General features: G+C 41.8%; 2 protein-coding genes across 4 annotated transcripts in view; one reads left to right on the top strand and one right to left on the bottom strand.

The window, feature by feature from the left end:
- The first annotated feature begins 195 nt into the window (after positions 1-195).
- The window catches only part of FBXO11 (F-box protein 11), a 68525-nt gene continuing 50480 nt past the window's right edge, over positions 196-18240 (top strand). Inside the window, exon 1 of one of the 3 annotated variants that reach the window (XM_079333501.1) lies at positions 196-657. In XM_079333501.1, coding sequence (XP_079189627.1) covers positions 546-657 — 112 coding nt within the window. In that variant the 5' untranslated portion in view covers positions 196-545. Of the gene's footprint in view, positions 658-6222; positions 6359-18240 lie in introns of those variants that run through there. The other 2 variants (XM_079333500.1, XM_079333502.1) reach the window with 2 other exon arrangements.
- Positions 10943-18240, bottom strand: part of MSH6 (mutS homolog 6) — a 72807-nt gene continuing 65509 nt past the window's right edge. The window contains exon 11 of the mRNA XM_079333498.1: positions 10943-10953. The gene's annotated coding sequence lies outside the window, so the exon portion shown is untranslated. The remainder of the gene's footprint in view (positions 10954-18240) is intronic.

Below are 18240 nucleotides of genomic sequence, written 5' to 3'. Positions count from 1 at the left end.
GCCCGGGCGCCGCCATTGCCGCCTCGCACGCGCGGCCCCGGCCTTTTATCGGCACGGCGCCGCCCCACCCCGCGCCGCACCGCCCGCCCGCCCCTCCCCGGCCTGCGCACCCATAGTACGGCAGCGCCGATTGGCCGCGCTGCCGCCTGCCGTTTGTGTGGGGCGCGGCGATTGGCGCAACGCGGCCGCCCAACGGCCGCCCGCTCGCGAGCGCGTCCCTGGCGGTGTCAATGGCTCCTCCTGCCACGGAGCAGCGACGGGCCTGAGCCGGGCAGGACCGCGGGATCGCCGGGGGCCGGGACGGGGGGGCGCGGCGCCATCGTCCCCCACAGCAGCGCTGGGAGAGCCGGCGGCTCCTCTGCCTTCGAGCGAGCCGGCAGCGGCGGCGGGACCCGCGCCCGGAGATTCCCCCTCCGCCCTTCCCTGCTGCCTGCGCCTGCGAGGCGGCCGCCCCGGGGCTCCCTCCGAGCGCCCTCGTCCCCGCCGAGGCACCGGTTGCCGGAGGATTCCCCCCCTCCCCTCCCGCCGCCCACACGAGCCGGCAAATGAACTCGGTCCGAGCCGCCAACAGGAGACCCAGGCGAGTGTCCAGGCCGCGCCCGGTGCAGCAGCAGCAGCAGGAGAGGAACAACGCCGCCGCCGCCGCCGGGGATCGGGGTAAGCCGGGCTCGGGGCCCGCCCTGCGCGGGGACCGGCAGGAAAAGCCCAGGCTGCTTCACCCTTGGCTCCCGCTCAGGCCGCGCTTTGTTTGGCTCGGGCTCTGCCCCGGCTCGGGGGGAGGCGGGGGCTCGGCCCCTTCCCCGGCCGGGGAGGGGGGAGCCGATCGCCCGCGGCCCCTCGGGACGGGACACCCCCCCCGAACCCCCGCCCCGTCCCTGGGGACCGCGGGCGGGCGAGGCGCTCTCGCCCCCCCGGGAACAGCGGTGCCTCCCCGCGGGGAGCGGCGGGCCGGGCCCCTGAGGGGCGCGGGGGGAGAGCGCCCGGGGGGCTGCGGGGCGGGGGGAGGCGGTGGTGCCGGCCGACTCGCGGCGGCACCTTCCCCGAAATGGTGTCCGGGGGCGGCGGCTCCGGGTCTGGCCGAGGCTCCGCGGGGCCGGGCCCGCCGCGCCGCGCCTGCTGCGCAGTTTGGGCTCCGGCTCCGTGGCCGGCGGGGGGGCCGCGGCCCGTCAGCCATTGATCCCCCCCGGCCACACCGCCCCCGCCGCCCCGGAGCCGAGCGGGGGCTCGGGCCGCCCGCGCCTCAGCCCTCCCCGGCCGGGGCCTAGCGTGAAAATGTTGACAATTCGCAGCTAATGGGGGAAAGCACCATTGTGTGAGGGCATGAGGAAGCGGCGAGGTGGGATTCGCCCCTCACGGAGCCCGGAGCGGGGTGCAGGGGGGCTCGGGGGCGGCGGCCCCTCGGGCCTGTCGCTGTCGCCCCAGTGGTGGCTCTGGGGGTGCCACTGTGCCTGTGCTCCGAGTGTTCAGGGCTGGTGCTGGCTGGGCTTTTTTTTTTTTTTTTTTTTTTTTTTTTTGAAGGCGAGATGGGGGTGGGATTGGAGGAGACATTTTGCATGTCTTATCTGGTGGATTGGATTTTAATTTTTTATGCATTACCTGTCACAACTTCGGCGTGATAAAGGAGACTGATCCGTGGTGCGGTCTTAGGTGTACATATGCCTTTTTATAATTATAAAAAAAAAAAGAAAAAAGAAAAGGCTTCATTGTCAGCTGAATGTCTTTTGTTTGAATATCTAGGATATCACATTGAGAGCAAGGTATTTAACTACGGAGATGCATCGCGATAAATATTTTAGTGCATTTTATGCGATCAGAACATTTTAAGTAGATGAAATAAAGAAAATTTAATCTGAGGAAGTATTTTTAATTCTCCATTCCTCTCCCTCCCCTTCCTTCCCCCCCCCCCCCCCCCCCCCCTTGGTCAGAGCAAAGAATGTTACCCAGACCAGATTGCTGTGTATATAACCAGAGGATGTGATGTCTTATGCCCAATTATGGGTCTTGTGTAAACCTTCCAAAATCTTCAGTAATTATATGATTAAAATTACTTCTCTGGTATACTGACATTTAAAAGACAAACAACACAGAAAATAAGGAAACACAACAACAAAAAAAAGAAATTCTTCCTCTGGAAGACATACATTGGGGGTTTTCATCATCGATATTCCATATGCAGAATATAGGGGATTTTTTCAAATCCATGGTTTACTTTGCATTTTAAACAGATGAAAAATACAACGTATAAAAGGCATTCAGAATGATGTGCTTATGGATTAAATGCAGTGATTATTCTGTTTTACATTGGACTGCCACTGTTCATATGTTACTAATTTGCTAAAGATACAGGCAGAAACTTCTTCTATTAAAATGTGAGGCTGCAGTGTGTTTGTATTACTTTGACATTTCTGGAACTCTGGATTCACCTAATTTTTTTTTTTTTTAATGCTGTTCTGTGCTGTTGACCACTCAGTGGTGATGAAATTATAACAAAATCAGATTCCATGGTTTGTGGAAATTACCATTCCATGTAGATCATTGCTAGCTTTTTCCTCACATTTTTGAAGGTCAGTTGTGCTAGGTCTCACTTGCCCAAAAAATGTATCAACAGCATTAAGAATTTTTTTTTGTCATTAGAGTTCCATCTACATTTAGGGTGTTTCTAGCACAGTTTCTGTTCTATCTCAGGATTTGCAAGGTCTGATCCATTATATCTGGAAGGTAATTTCAGTTTTACGTGTGACTTTGATCGCTTTGTGCAGGGCTGTTGCAGTAAAGGCTGATGAATAATGCTACTAAATTAAAAGCCAATATACTGGGGTTGGACTATACCATGCAAATCGGTGCTGACTTCTTTCACCTTTATTCCCAAGCAATGTAGGTCATCCTAAAAAAGGCTGTACAAAAGAATCAGTATAAGTTATTAGGAAAGGGTTTCTATTGAACTCAGATATAAATTTGTTTTAAAAACCCCCTCTTACTGTGAGTGCAGCTGTGACTGAACAGGAATTATTTTTTGTTATTGTTAATTTCTTTCCTCCTTCATATTACAGCTCTGTACTTATAACCACGGCTATCATGGGATAGAGTTGATAATACAGCTCAGTTAATCTTTGGAACTTCTTGTTTCATATCATTAAATTGCTTGGTAAAACATGTACTAGGTCTTGAGCTTTATTTATTATTTAATGCTGCGTAAGTAGACAGTGTTTTACAACTGAGTAACAACTGTGACATGTTCACTACTGGGTAAAAATCGAGTTAAGATGCCTATTGTTAATAAATAGATCACTGGGAAAAATGCTTTTATAAAAATCCTTCCTCAAAGGTTCCTTATAAGAATTTAAAAATCATACAAAGCTGTGCTTTATATGAAGTGATTCTCATTTTATGTTAATGGAAAAGCAAATCTAATGAATATATAACCGTGCTGTCTATATTATACATTGATGAACAGTATCTGTTCTGGTTACCTGTGTTCTGGTTAGTGGAGAACGGAGATCATAAATGATGGCAGATAAAAATGTTTTTTCCCCCAGACTCACTGTATTACACAGCCAAGATAAGATGTCACCAGGATACACTTCCAAGATGTTTTGCCTTATGCTCTGCTGTTCACACCTCCTTCCATCTAAATTAGCCACTCTGGCTACACTGTGCCACTTCTGTTTTACCTTCTCCCTTCTGATCTCTCCCAGTCACCAGTGGGGTTACCAGTGGTTTATTCAGTGGTTTTGCAATTCTGCATGAAAGATACAGAATAGATGTGTCCTTTTATTTTCTTTAGGACAAAGGTCTACCCAAAAGGAAATCTGGACTTGGTAATGTTTATGATTAAATATTCCCATGTTTGCTTATAGTGTTATTCTTTCTTCCTTGAGTATACACTCAAGGTTTGGTTTGTTTTAGGAAGAAGACAAGGTTAGATGCTTATTTTAAAAGGCCAGGAGATCTTGTCCAGAATGCAGCTGAAATTGTCAATCTCAGAGCTATCATATGAATATTTTTTTTCTTGTTTCTGTTCCTCTCAAAATCGTAACTCCATTAGTGCATATGTGCCTCTGTAAAACCAGCGCATCAGTGGCTGTAGCGCTAGTGAGGTTGTGAGCTGCATGTGTGGCATTAGGTGCTGGTGGGGCTGGCTCCTGTGTGCTGAGTCCCAGCCGCATCTGGCACGGTGCTGCCGCTGCTGTTGGTGGCGGCGGTGTGCATGTGACCGGGCAGGGAGCTGGCTCCCAGCTGCCTGCGCCAAACACTAACTGCCTTTTTTTTCCCAGGTTGGTTTTTGGCACGAGTGCTGCTGCAAGGGAAGGGATAACGCTGAACGCTTGTGGGTGTGGTGGGACTGTGGCAGCTCCAATTTAGATTGGGTTAAGCTGGGTCAATAGTTTTGGAGCTGAGGCAAGTTTAATACATGCAGCCGTAAACCTACCTTGCAAGTTTGCTTCCCCTCCTTGCGCCAATCTATTTTCCAATGAAAACAAGATACGCACACCCATACAGTCTGTGTCATTCTGCAACTTCTGAACTTGTTAGCTCGTTTCAAGCAAAGTTGACAAAGGGGTGTGAAGTTAAGTTTTGTGGAAACTGTTGGCTGGGCAGAGCATGAAGACAATGAGGGAAAGACATTTATAACTCACTCTCTCTACCCATGCCAAGAAGGAGCAACCAGCTGGCCTGTCAGCACACAAGGTAATTGAATTAGTCATTTGTCTGTTTAGGGGACACGAGGGCTTGACGTACTGGGAAAAAGAGTAGGTTAGGCTATGTACAACAAACATGTAGAAACTAAACTCCAGTAGAATCATTTCTCACAACGTTTGAATTTTGTAATGTTGAGATAAATATCTTAGGAAAGGTAAGGAGTCTTTATTTGGCTCTGTTTGAAGTGTATGTGTGTATATATATCATGCACATGCATGATTATATGTGATTTTTTTTTAGTATGTGCACCAAAAGGCTTATTTGGTGAGTGCAGGCCAGTAACAGTGACTGAATTAGATTACTCTTATTCTGAAGCAAATGCACAGACTTGCATCAAAGCACCTAAATGGGTTTCAGTTTTTGTAGAGTCTTCCCTTAGGACAAGAAGTCAAGTCGGGCATCAGTTGGGTTGCTCCACATGGAAAGAAACCTAGTTAAGGTTTTTCTCTATTTCTAGAAAGTGAGTCGTGGGCTGTGAAAAGGTATATTCACATATAGAAATATAATTCTTGTTTTTGAAATGAAAAGTTTCCAAAGTGTACCTTAGAGATAGAAGTTTAGAGTCTATAAACTTGGTTCTTCAAGTATAACTTCTGTTTCCCTAAGCCTCATTCTGCATTATGAGTACATCTGTGTATCTTTGCTGTCCTTCATGTAGGACAAGTGCCTAAGCCTATGCTAAAGGTTTTCTATTTCATTTGGAGAGATAAAAATCAAGTGTATTTGTTCTTGGCATACACAGTAGTGTTCATTGCCTATAGTTTTGGTATATTTTAGTCAATCATAAGACTATTAACATCAGTTATAGTTTCCCAGAAATGCCAAATCTTTTTTTATGTTCTGTGTTACAAAAACTTGGAGCCCAGTGGTTAAAGAGATAATGAAGCCTCCTTCCCAGGTCTGTTTTATATCTTTGTGCCTTGGGGGAAGGTAATGCTCTTTGCTCCCCTCCTTGCTCTGGTGCTTCCTGGGACAATCACAGTCACTGAGTAGACCACAGGTGTGCAATGTGTGCCAAGCTGTTACTGCAGGTGTGCAGGCATGAAGCATCTCACTTGTTGAGCATAAATAAACATTCTGGACACAGATATGGACACACTGGCTATGAAGCTCTGATGTATATGCACAGAATTGGAGCTCTAGGAGCACTCTGGGAAGCCCTAGGAGCTGCCTGGGAAGATCAGGCTGGCAGGCTGCTTTCCATGGGCACAGCTCCCTCAGCAGCACGGTGAGCCTGGTGTGCCTTGTGAGTGCTGAATGTGCAGAGCCACTGCTGTGCCATGTCACACACACACAGGGTGGCACCAGGGGCTGCCCCTGCAGCCAGGACAACTCCTTTGGCCCACACTCTCCTCTGGGTGCCTGGGCTGATGGGTGATGGAAGGAGGATGCACCAGGTGCATTGTTAACCTGCATCACCTGTGGCAACACTTAAACTTCCTCTGGTACGCTGTGCCTGTAAACTTCTTGGTCTGCTAGGAAGAGGAGATAGTGTGTTTCTGTGAGGTTTCTAAATTGTGTAGATTAATGATGAAATATATTTAGTCTTATACATTGCATCAGATGCAATAGGAAAATTAAACCAGAGCTGTGCAACATATAGGTGACAAAAGCAAAGGTGAACTGACTAAACTAACAGGAATTGAGAAAATGGAAGGTTTGTTCAGTTGAATTCCTCATTACCTAATATTCTCATGTTTTCAACTTATTAAGTATTTCTTTTTGTTTCTTACTTGTATGAGATTTCTTTATTCATGCTTGGATTGGAAGGGGAACAAAAATTGGTGATTCTTGTTTGTAGTAGTAAGCTGTAGTATTTGAATATCTAGATTAGGCTTTTAGTCTGAGTCCTTCAGTTCTTGTAAAATGGGAGCCAAGGAGGTAGGAAGGAAAGAAAGCAAATTTAAAAATGCAGTGAAATTACAGAACATCAAAATTCTGCTTTTGTAGTATATTATTGCTTTTAAATTTTTGTAGAAGAAAAGATTAAGTTCTAGATGTAGGTTCTTAACTAAAGAAGATGCTCTAAGAGGCATCTTCTCTTATGTACATTGTACTTCCTGTTTGGAAGTTTAATGAACTTTTCTTGAGGTACTAAAATAGGAATCTGGAATCCTTCTTAAAAGATAACATGAATAGTAGTTATTATGGTTCCTCTCAATAACAGTTTTCCTGATTATACTTCTGCCTGTTCTTAAAATTATTATTCGTTTGTGGGTAGAGGCTGGGATAAAGAAGCAATGAATACTTTAAAAACCTGGAGTTCTTTCAGTAGGCTTTTGGGGACTATTTTTTGTGCTGTCCTCAGATACTTTCTTTAGTTGCTTTTTTTCTAAGAGAACTAAGTAATTGTGGAGCCTGTTTGTTAGAGAAAGGTGTTGTCCCGGTTCTCCTGCTTCTAACTCCATGCTCAGCCTTTTCCTGGACCTAATCACCACAGAAACCAAGGCTCCAAAACACTCTGAGTTACCTGCTGGTTTAGCTGTTGGTTCACCTAGCTGCAGGGCTGAGTTAATGCGTAAGAGAATGGGTGATCGGTGGGACTGGCCCTTGCCCTCGCAGGTCACCCTTAGATCAGCTTGGCTGTCCTGTGGGATCACAGCCTTGCCTAGTGCCTGGTGCCAGTCCTGTATTTGAGAGGAGCTGTTGCAGTGCTGCTGGGGCTCTGTGCTCTGCTCGTTCTGTGGGACATACAATGAAACCTACTGTTCGTTGTAACAGAAACCTGCAGTTTCCATTCCGTTGCCAGGTTTGTCAGGTCCCTCAGATGTCTTACATGTGAGAGTTCAGGCACTGCTTTGTTCTGGGAGCTCAAACTGCTGCATAGTTGAGCTCTGCCTGGAAACCTTGTCACTGAGGCTCCTAGGTTTGTTTCTGTTGAGCAGCTGTACCTTGATTCTATGTAGGTTATTCCACAGAAGCCTGTATAGATACGCTTCCCATACAGGCTGGGTATCTCTGGTATTCCAGTATCAAAATAATAGTAGTGTTTATCTTCTTATGCAGCCAGTTCTGTGTTCCAAAAAACTGATTCAGCTGTACCACGTGAGTGCCAGTCTAGTGCTGGTAGAGCATATCAAGCTTTCTCTCATTTTTTCAGTGCTGGTTGACTGCACTAAGCTTGGTAGGTACGCACAGCACAGAGAAATGAACACTCCTGGGGATGAGGTTGGGAAACAAAAGCTTTGGGTTTTGTCCTACTTTGAATTGCCACTACATGGCAACGAGGCCAAATCAACAACTGTACTTGGAATTCCTGTACTTATTCTAAATAACCAGTGTTCACACCAGCAGATGAGCTGAATGTGCAGTCTCTTGGTCATCGTGCTGTGTGCATACTTTTATGCTGAAGGGCTGGTTAGCATGAATAGGTCGTGTTACAGTAACTATTTCCTTTTGGTAATCCCAGTTTGTAGTATTTGGAAACAGCCTATTTACCTACAGGGCTCTCATTTGTGGGTTCTCTTCTGTTGCTTGTTTTCAGCTTACACACCCAGAAGCAAAGGTTCCAACGTTTAGTGTCTTGCTTTCTGAATAGGGGGGAGTTGTAGCTTTACAGCAGGTCTAAATTTCAAGCTATCTTTGTATTTGGACAGGTTTGTAGGATGACAGGTTACCATATGTCAGCTGATCTGTGGTGTCTGATTCACAGTAATTGTTCATGTGTATGCTCTTAGCCTGTGGCAAATGGAAGGTAATTTGAGTTAGCTTGACCCTCTTTCATTATGCTCTTGCAAGGCACTCCCTTCTCCATGTGGATTGTTAGACCTGCTGAAGAGCCTTGGCTGAAACAATAATGCAGTTTCTGTCTCTCAGCTAGTTGACAGCAGGATGAGGACTTCCCCGATGTCCTGTATTGTTGCAGTTTTGAGACCATACCATGCTGAAGAAATAAATGCTACAAAGATGCCATCCTGAAAACTGCTCAGATGTTAAAATTGCCAGGTGTTTTTCTTTAGAGAGGACACAGAGCTTTATTAGTGCATTTAAAAGCCATGGAACAAGTTGTTTATTTCACAGTGTCTTGGTATCCTTCTTTCTTGTTTTTGAAGAAGTATATTTTGCCTTGATTTTTTTCAGGTAATGCTTGGTAATTGAAATAATTCTAACACTACAGTAACAATTTTTGATGTTCTCATTCAAAGCCTGCTGAAATCCTGGCTAACTGAAGGATTCCCATTTACTACAAATGGCACTTGAATTTGATCTGAAATGACATGAAAGGTAAAACAATTGATTTTCTTTTTAGTGCTTAGTTCCTATTTGAAATTTGATTTTGCAGCAGAAAATCCAGTCCAGTCTGGTTCATCAATAATTGCCAAAAATCTAAAATACTACTTAAATGCTTATGGGAAAATATTTTTCAGTACTGTGATAAAGCCATCCTGTCCTGCTGCCTTACTGAGAAGAGAAACTCTGAACTGGCCCTTGTGAATCTATTCCATTTCCTCTTCTTACACAGATTAATCTCCTTATTTAATTACTGCATTACTGATCCTGTGTGTATATAAAGTATCCTCCCTATTTTTGCATTCCTATTTTGTCAATAAATGTTTTTTCTTGGAGATAATTGGGTAAAATTTACAGTTCCCAAGCTGCTTGTACTTGGAAAAGTGAGAGGAAATGTGTTAATTTCTACTTTAATTGGAGTTTGAGACATAGGTCTTGGTGCAGACTTGCTGTAATCCTGTGAAAAATAAATAGATGGAAAGTTTATCAACATACCTTCAAAAATTTAGTTTGTCAATGTACCTTTAGGACGTACATTATGCTGCAGAAGCGTGGGAAAAAACTTCAAATTTTAGTCTTGTATTCTAGAAGATGAGAACAAAATGGAATGCTTTTTTGGTTAAATAAGCCTTTCCTGATGATTGGGAAAGCAAGAGACCAGAAAGGTGACCTAAATGCTATTGGGTCATCAGTGTAAATTGTGTGTAGTGGCTGCTCAAATGTTTACTGTTTCCTTCACTTGTTGCCATCCTGATGGATCAACTACAGTTCTTGGGTGGTTGTTACATTAATTGTTGTCAAGATGCGATGCCTCACCTTTCTCTGAAGGTTATAAGATATGTGACCATTTTTGTGGGCATTCATGCACAGTCTTTGAAGAACAGTTATTTGAAATAAACCAGAGCTTACTCTGAAGTTTCATTTGCTCTGTTAGGACCTGTACTGCAGAAGTGTCCATGGGTAGGGACAAGAGATACCTGAGCTCCATCTATTACGACCTTGGGACACCAAAGGTCCAGGGCGATTGCAGAGTATGAAAGCGCACAGTGGTTTTTCCATCATGGAAGAACCACTTTTCATAGAATCACAGACTGGTTTGTGTTGGAAGAGACCTTAAAAATCATCTAATTTTACCTTTCTTGTATTGAAATCCATTGGAAGCGTCCTCTGGTTCAATTTTCTAGGTCTCCACAAAGCTGTAAAATAATTGAGCCTTTAAGGTATGTGCCTCGGATTGCTGTTGAGAGAACCTCCTTCAACACAAGAGTTGTTTGGCCAGCTAAGCATCAGTGGGAGGAGAGAGGATTAGTGCTTTGGGCTACTGTTGCTGTCAGGATGACTAGAAAAATGGGTGTGATTGTGATAATGGGTGATATCTGAGCAACTTCAAGTGGCCTTTGATAAACAGGTTTAGAACCTTTCATATCTTGCCAAATTTCTTCTCATTGATCAGCAGCTTGTGATCAATAGTCTGCTGATACACTTGATGATATCACTATGGTTGCTTGTCATTGTCAAATTTTACCTTAATTTGAAAGGTTTAAGTAGCTGAAAAAGGAATATCCCAGTCTATCTAATGAAGCTCTGTTGGGAAGATCAGTTCATCAGTCATCATGATGTTGGATCACCCATTTTGTCTAAATAATGCTTGAACATCTGAGCTTATTAACTTTAAAAGTCTGAACAGGCATAATGTTCACTAACAGCCCAATATCCTCTAAAACTGTTTTTTAAATACCAGAAAATAAGAGATGGGGAAATTATTCTGATTTTTCAGTTATAGACAACCTAACTTTAATATGTAAGTTTAAAGGAAAATGTGTTGGTCATACTAATGTTGAAATCTGTAAATTTGTAAAAATGTGGGGAAAAGAGAGAGAAGAACAGAAAATTAATTTGAAACAATTTTTTATTTTAAAATTTCAGTCTCAATAGTATATGGTGTTCCAGTTCAAGATCAGTTTTCATATTCACTTCATTAATTTTTCACCCTATGTTTTTCTGGATAACATTTTTGAGAAACTGAAGCTTTGAATTTTCTCTCTGCTGTGGGTTGCTCATATCCTGATTAATACAATGGAAGTTTAAAGTAGGTAGTGTGTGGAAAAAGCATGATTTTTAATTCCTGTCTTTCAAAGGCCTGTTATTCATTGGTGCTGAGAGTGGATTCATTGCCATGTTCTTGGGTAAATCCCAGCAGAATGAGTGCATAGTTTCTCATTAATTTCAGTTGACTCAGTGACCTGTATCACAGAGTGCTACAAGCTGCCAGTATATTTGTGTGTGTGTAAGATCTAAAAATGTTGCACAATTGTGTGGAAACAAGAACATTACCTGAATCATAGTGGGCTGGGCACAGTGATTTTTTCAGACTAAATACACTTTAGTTTTTATCCCAATGTTTCTTCCTTATCAGCAGTGTTGGCCCTGAGCATTCCTCTGGGCTGCCAGTATTAGCAAACAGGTATCTGGTGAAGTGGTGCTGTAATGGCTGTGAAAGGCAGAATTTTTCAATTCTTTATGTCATTTGTGTGGTGGAAATAATTACCACTTTCCTAATGAGGAAGTTTTAAATAGTAAAACAGACCATTTCTTTTTCTTATTACCTTTATGATGTTTTGGTGCAAATGTAGTAAATAAAATTATGTATACATACTGAGTATTAAACATTAACTGAGATTTATTTCTTGTAACATATATTGGCAGAAGGATTACATTTTGCAGTAATATAAATGCTGTGTGTGCATTATGGTGGTTAGGGAAACTGCTTGAGCCTGCTTAAGATTTCTGGGACTTATTTTGTCTTTTTCCCAAATTCATTAGTACTACAGAAATGGCCAAATACATTACAGAAAAGGAATTTTAATTCATTTAGCTTTTGAAATCAGTATGTGGTGGGAAAGGGCAAAGGGGTATATGGTGAGGAAGGGCAAAGAAATCAGAAGAGCAAGGTATCCTGCTTGTGTTGAGTTTTTGACTCAGTTAAAAAAAGTCAACCTGCTTTTTTTGTTTTTTTTTTTTTTTTTAACAGATAGGTGATATATTTCCTCCCAAGGCTTGCCTCTTTCTCCCCTCTGTCAGGTATTTTTCACTGTATATATGCAGACAATTCTTAAGTATCCCTTTTTGCAAATTAGCTAGTAAGAATCTCTCCATCTAGATAAAATTTCTTTTAGAGGCAGTCACTGTAGTAGATTTAATGACCTTAAGAGTTTAAATTAAATAATAATTTTTTTTCTTTTAAGACTAGGTTTGTGTATATGTGTGAACATTTAATTCTTAAAGTGAGAGGAACAATTCAGTGGTTCATTATTTTCTCTTTTAGTATTTCTAGTAAGAGCACTGCAGTGGGTGGAGTAAGAGCAGCTTCTAGTCCAGAAGGTTCCTGACTTACTGATCTTTGCACAGAAATTCTTGCTCTTGTATATGCTTAGAGTTTACTTGGGAAAGAGCTGTTCAAGCATTCAGTGATGTATAAAGAATACTAATCAGTGCACTCAACTTTAATCCTTCCCTTCTGCCTGAAGGTCCTGTGTTGGAGCTGCAGTAAACATGGAGAAATGTCTGTTATTCTGCCACTAGTGGTTGTCTGGAGTAATTTCAGATGCTGGTAAAGGATCCCCTTTGTTTTACTGATTTGGATGCTTGTATTGCAGAACTCATGTGCCTTGCAGGCCTTCAGTCATTTCTGTAGCTGTCATTGCACACCTGGATGTACTGATGTGCCATTGTTCTGACAATGCAGTGGGAAACGAAAGTGTGAAAAATGGCACAACTTGCCCAAAGTCACTGGGGAAGTCTGTAGGCACAGTTTCACTGATATTTTAAGCAGTGTGATTGCAAATGGCCAGCAAAAGGGATTTTCTCAGTGGTTTGCTTCTTCCTTCCTTTATTTTAATGACTGTGTACCTGTACAATCACTGGGTATTGTGTGTGGGAGCTGGTGGGAAAAGGTTTGCACCCTGCTGTCTGGCAGTATTATACACTTAAATTGTTTTATCTTTATCGTGGAACCACATCTGTGGGAAGGAACAGAATTAAACATGATGTCCTCGGGTTGCTGTGGTTGATACTCTAGTTGTATACCACATGGTGTCTTTTAGTACAATACCTGTTTTCTTTCAGGACTTATGCTAGTGCTCAGCTTGTCCCAGGCTAAAATCTGGATGGGTGTACTGGGAGTTGTTGCTCTCAGTTGCCTGTTGTCCTGTGCTTCCAGCTGGCTGATCCTTGTTTAAGACAAGGATCACTGAATGGCTCAGAATATGGCTGTGATGGTGCTTTAATCTTTCAGGGCAGCATATGAAGGTAAAGGAGAATTGGTTGGCTTAATTAGGTTGGGCTGAAAACTGGAGCTGCTCTTGCAGTGCCACGTGAGCTGTATGGCCATCTGTCATTGGGGCAACAACTTACATTCTAAGGGGCAGCTGGCAGGATTGAGGCTTGCTTTGCCTGGCAGACTTTTTTTTTTTTTCCTTTATTTGCCAGTGTGTGTCAGTCAAAGCCCTTATTTGTGGGTAAGGCAGAGAGTAAGGGTTGTTTTAACTGTTTGTGCAATTAACTTTAAAAAATCCCAAGAGGAACAGTGGGCATTTCTGTGAGAATAAAGAACATTCTTGTAACTTGCATTCTGTGCTCTTACAGATTCTTTGTGCTTTTGAAGATCCAGCATCATGACAGTTGTGAAGCCATAGGTGTGCCCATAGGTGCACTGAGCCATACGTATGGCACAAGAAAATTGAACATTGGTACTAAAATGCAGTGTGACCTTGTGAAAGCACAAATACCAAAGGAAGTGCATAGAGATGACCTAGAGCTCATGTGGAAGGTTTAAACCCTGGGATTTTGCTCTTTAGAAACTGTCATAGGCTTCTGAGTAGGGTTGTGGGAAATCCTAATGGTATTGATCATATTGGCACATGGTTGTGTACAGAAAGAGAGAAAAACATTTGTAATGCTTTATCCGAGGAAGATTGGGTGAGTTTATAAAAGATAATTGTTGGGAAAATAAGTAGTTGGACAAAACACTGCAATTGGCAGTGAAGCAGTGTATGGCTTTTAATTTGAAATGCTTTGAATATTTTTATCAGAAGGGGAAGTACTGCTCCTTCTCTTTGTTAGGTTGTTGGCTCTTTTGTTTTTTCAAGACTAGGCATGAGTTAATAGTTTAGGGGCTCTGGAAATTCATAGTGAGTCTAGCATTTACATTGGCATAAGTCTAACTGCTGTAACTTGGTCATCTCATACAGCCAGCTGATGTGCTGAGGGGAGAGGCTAGGAAGCAATATAATTTGAATAATGGATTCCTAGTACTCACTGTTCTCCTCTGACTTGAACCCATGACTGACTACTCTAAAAGGACCTTTATAAAGATGATACCTGCCATATGGGTGCTTTATCTGCTTCTGTCCACTTCTCTATCCATTAGACCAGAGATTGATAAAGGGAATATGTGCAACATGCATTTATTGACTTTGCTCTGGTATGAGTCCATACCAGTCCAGTTTGTCTCAGAATCTGTCAGTGTTGATTGTGCCTTTCACAATTATGTCTAGGAGTAGGTGGTGGGGCTTCCAGGCTGTTAAGGTTGGAGTTTTGTGAGCATGCAGTGGAACATGTCTGAGACGTCCCCTCGTTGCTGCATGTATCTGAGAGAACAGTCTGGAATTAAAATTTTATTTTATCTGTCCTACTAAATTATGTTGTTTGCTAAGGGAAAGCAAATTTTTGATGGGAAATTTATTTTTTTTTTCTTGTAGATGTGGGGAAAACATTTGACTTTAATAATTGCTTCAGATTTGCAGGAAGTTATATTTCATTTTCTATATTTTTCCAAGTTGATTTAAAAAATGAAGTTGTAATGACTTGGAATAAAATGTTACAAGTCTCCAGAAAGGGCACTGACAAAGTATTGTAGTTGTTTGTACTGGCAGAAATGAAGTTCAGTGGCTCTTTCAAAATTACTTGCAGTGTAATTATTCTGCTAAAGGACTTGCCTGACATTGTCTGTATTTTGAGATGTTCAAGTCCATTACTTAGTTTCCTTGCTTTTGATCTTTTCTTGGGCACCATGCTCCCTGATAGGGTCACATCAGAGACAACTTTATGTGAGGAAGTCCTGTCTGAGACTGTCCCATTGCAGGAGAGGACTTCTGATATTACCATTTTTTTCGTGTTTTTTTTAACTTGTGTTTTAATAAATATGTACCTCCAGTCTCCAGTGTCATTTGTGACTGAATGGGAAGGAGTGTGGTGGTGGGACTTCATCCCTCCTTTTTATCTCAAGTCTGTTCTTTACTGGGAAGTCAGAAGTCTTCTGTTTACAGCGAGCAAGTTGACACTAAGGTTTGGCTTTATAAAAGATGAAAATTAATTTTGAACTGCTCTGTAATGAAGATGATTGCACCTCTTTATTTGTCCAATAAGGGCACAAAAGATATCTTTTTGTCACTTGTGTGACTGACAGTTTCATTGCTGTGCTTATTTTAGAAGTATTCATTTTTTAATATTTTCTTCCCTCCACTGCCATAGCTGAAGGTTTTCAAATCTTCAGCCACCATTGATTACTTTTCATTAAGAGAGGACTCTTCTTTTTCCATTTGTTTCCTTTGGAACATAAAATATTTTTATAAGGGTCTTCTTTTGTCTTAAAATCTAAGCTTAAATAGCCAAACTAGATTTTGATTTTGAGATGCACATGACTTACTTCTTAAGTTTGAAGGCTCTGGTTCACAAGTGTGAAATGTTATTAACAGACTTTTCAAAACCTGTTATTTTGTAGCTCTTTACTTTGTTCCCAGAAACTATGACATTTTCTGACTAATAGATGCCACTAAGTATAGCATAAATGGTTCTTGTCCTTGGAATATAGAAGACTGCTGCTTTGAAAGATGGTTTTAGTCTTTCACCTAAGTGCTGGTCTTAAAGCCTTGTTAGCATAATACTGGTTTTGTGTGCTTAATTATGTGTATTCAGCAGTTTACTACCTGGCAACAAATCTAAAATATGACTCTTAGTCTCTCAGTCCAGGTTGTTATAATTGTTTAATTTTTTTTTCATTCTGGTAACTGCATTTGACTAGTGCACTTGATCAGAAAGTATCTAATTTGTTATTTCTGTTCACTGTATTTCTACCAGGGCTCAATCTGGTCCTGTATGATTTACTTTTCTGTATGTTGAATTAAAAGGATGAGGTGCATGTTGCTTATAGGAGCCACCAGCCTCTTGCCTGGAGCCATGGAGATGCCTGTGGACTGTTCCTTCTGAAAAGTGCCTGTGTTTTTTGAGGAGTATAGTTTGCTAGGTTGCCCTTGTGCATTAAGGTAAAAGTTACTGGAAGCAGCACTTGTTCCTACCAAAATACTAGTTTGTGAAGTTGTGAACAAAACCTCAGTAATCAACTAAACCTCAGAAAGTGACCCAAACCACCATATTTACAGTATTTGGATGTAGGGTGGATGTTAGTATATGTGGAGGAAAATGAGTAAGGGTTGCTGTAGGTAACCTCTTGATTAAATTCAGAGTGGTGAGACATAATGCAGTGTTTTAAGGAGTTACTCTTAAAATATATATTCTGTGTAAAATAGTAATGAAATTACATGTGAACAAATTATTTCTATCAATACACCAGCATTTCTTGTATAAGTTTATTTGTTCAACCTGTAGAATACAAACAGTTTGTTTTTTAAATTAGCCATAGTTTGAGAATAAACATGTCAAGAATTCAATCTGACAATTGTTTAGAATACATCTTAAAACAATTTTTTTAGCTGTGTTCAGCATGAATATAACAAAGATGAATAATACTCCATGTGCTCAACCAGAATACAGGGGGAATATGGCAAAGCTCAATGCAATTGTAAACTGTCTTTGATACATATTAGAACATGGAGAATATCCCAGTTTTGCCTCTAGAAAAACAGTGAACAGAGATGTAAGAATGCTGTACTTGATGCAGTGTAATTAATAGTTGACAAGTGTTATATATTTTAGTTCATTGGGGGAAAATACCCATTTTTTTAGTAGGCTGGATTTAACTGTGTTTGTGACCCTTGTGGTATATTTGAAGTTGAGTACACAGAATATATTTCACTTGCTAGAAATGCTTTGAATGCTCATGATTTAAGAGCAACTCATGAAGGATTCTTTTCTTTTGAGTCTTGAGTGATACTGAATCTGCTCGTGTCTGTGCTGGCACTTCAGATCTGACAGACTACATAAATGTAGTTGTGTAATGGGGGATTTTTGTGCTTCCAAATGAACAGTGTCTTGCACATTCTACATGTGCAGAATTTGAATCTCTCTGTGATTCATTGTTCTGAGTTTTTGTCTGTGGTCTTACTATCCCATGGCAGGTGTTGGTCTGTGGAGGTGAATGTGGAGTGACACTGTAAAGACAGGATTATCAGTCAGTTGATGCTTTGCATGCAAGGTTTTCCTCTAGGAACATTTAGGCACTTCAGAGGCTCCTTTCAAGGTAAAGATACTAGATAGTCAATAAAAAACCTCTTGTGTTTAGAAGTGATGGTTACTACTAGATTGGTGCTGAATTGTTGGCATTGACCTGTGTTCCCTGAAGCACTGCAGTTGTCCAGGATTAAATTATACAGGAAACATGAAAAGTCAGGAGCAGAACGAAGTGGTTCTGGCTCTTATTCTTCTAAGTATTTTAGGTTGGTTCTTACTTTGTTTTTAGTTAGCCGGTATATGTATGCACACATGCGGAGCTGTTGCTATGTGACAAGAGTCTTGAATTTTCATCCACCAAAGGCAGGACCTCCTGTAAGTCCTTTGAGAGTCTGAGATATTCTACTTCATATCTTTTTCTGGAGATATTTTTCTACATGTGGCAGATGAGAGGCATCTGTTATGGGAAGTTATTCTCTATGGTGATGTCTCAGCTTTGCTTACTTGTTGATATCTGGTTATAACTGGGCATTCCAGTTACCATAATATTTTCCCAGAATATCACTGTAGATGGTGCAGTGCAACCATCTGCTATAGTGTCTATTGTCTATCATATAGAAGTAAAAACTAATTCCATCGTAGTTCAGTCACTGGCCTGTTTCTCATCTTGTGCCAGTATCAGACATGCATACAGCACTGACATGAAGTAATTCACTGACTGTTAAGTACCACACTTCAAAGATAGCAGCCTGATTTGATGGCAGGCTTCATAGTTTTTCAGCCATGGTTTGACTGATGCACCAAAATTTCTTTGTGTTCTTTGCTTGTTAGTCATCAGTGGTGGCATATGCTCTGACATCTAAGTAAAAAAAATATCGTCAAGCAGCTCCTATACAGTGACAG

The sequence above is a fragment of the Erithacus rubecula genome, assembly GCF_903797595.1.
Source record: "Erithacus rubecula genome assembly, chromosome: 2".
NCBI classification, from domain to species: domain Eukaryota; kingdom Metazoa; phylum Chordata; class Aves; order Passeriformes; family Muscicapidae; genus Erithacus; species Erithacus rubecula.
The sequence above is the reverse complement of the archived record's forward strand: the minus strand, read 5'-3'. Positions and strand labels throughout refer to the sequence as shown.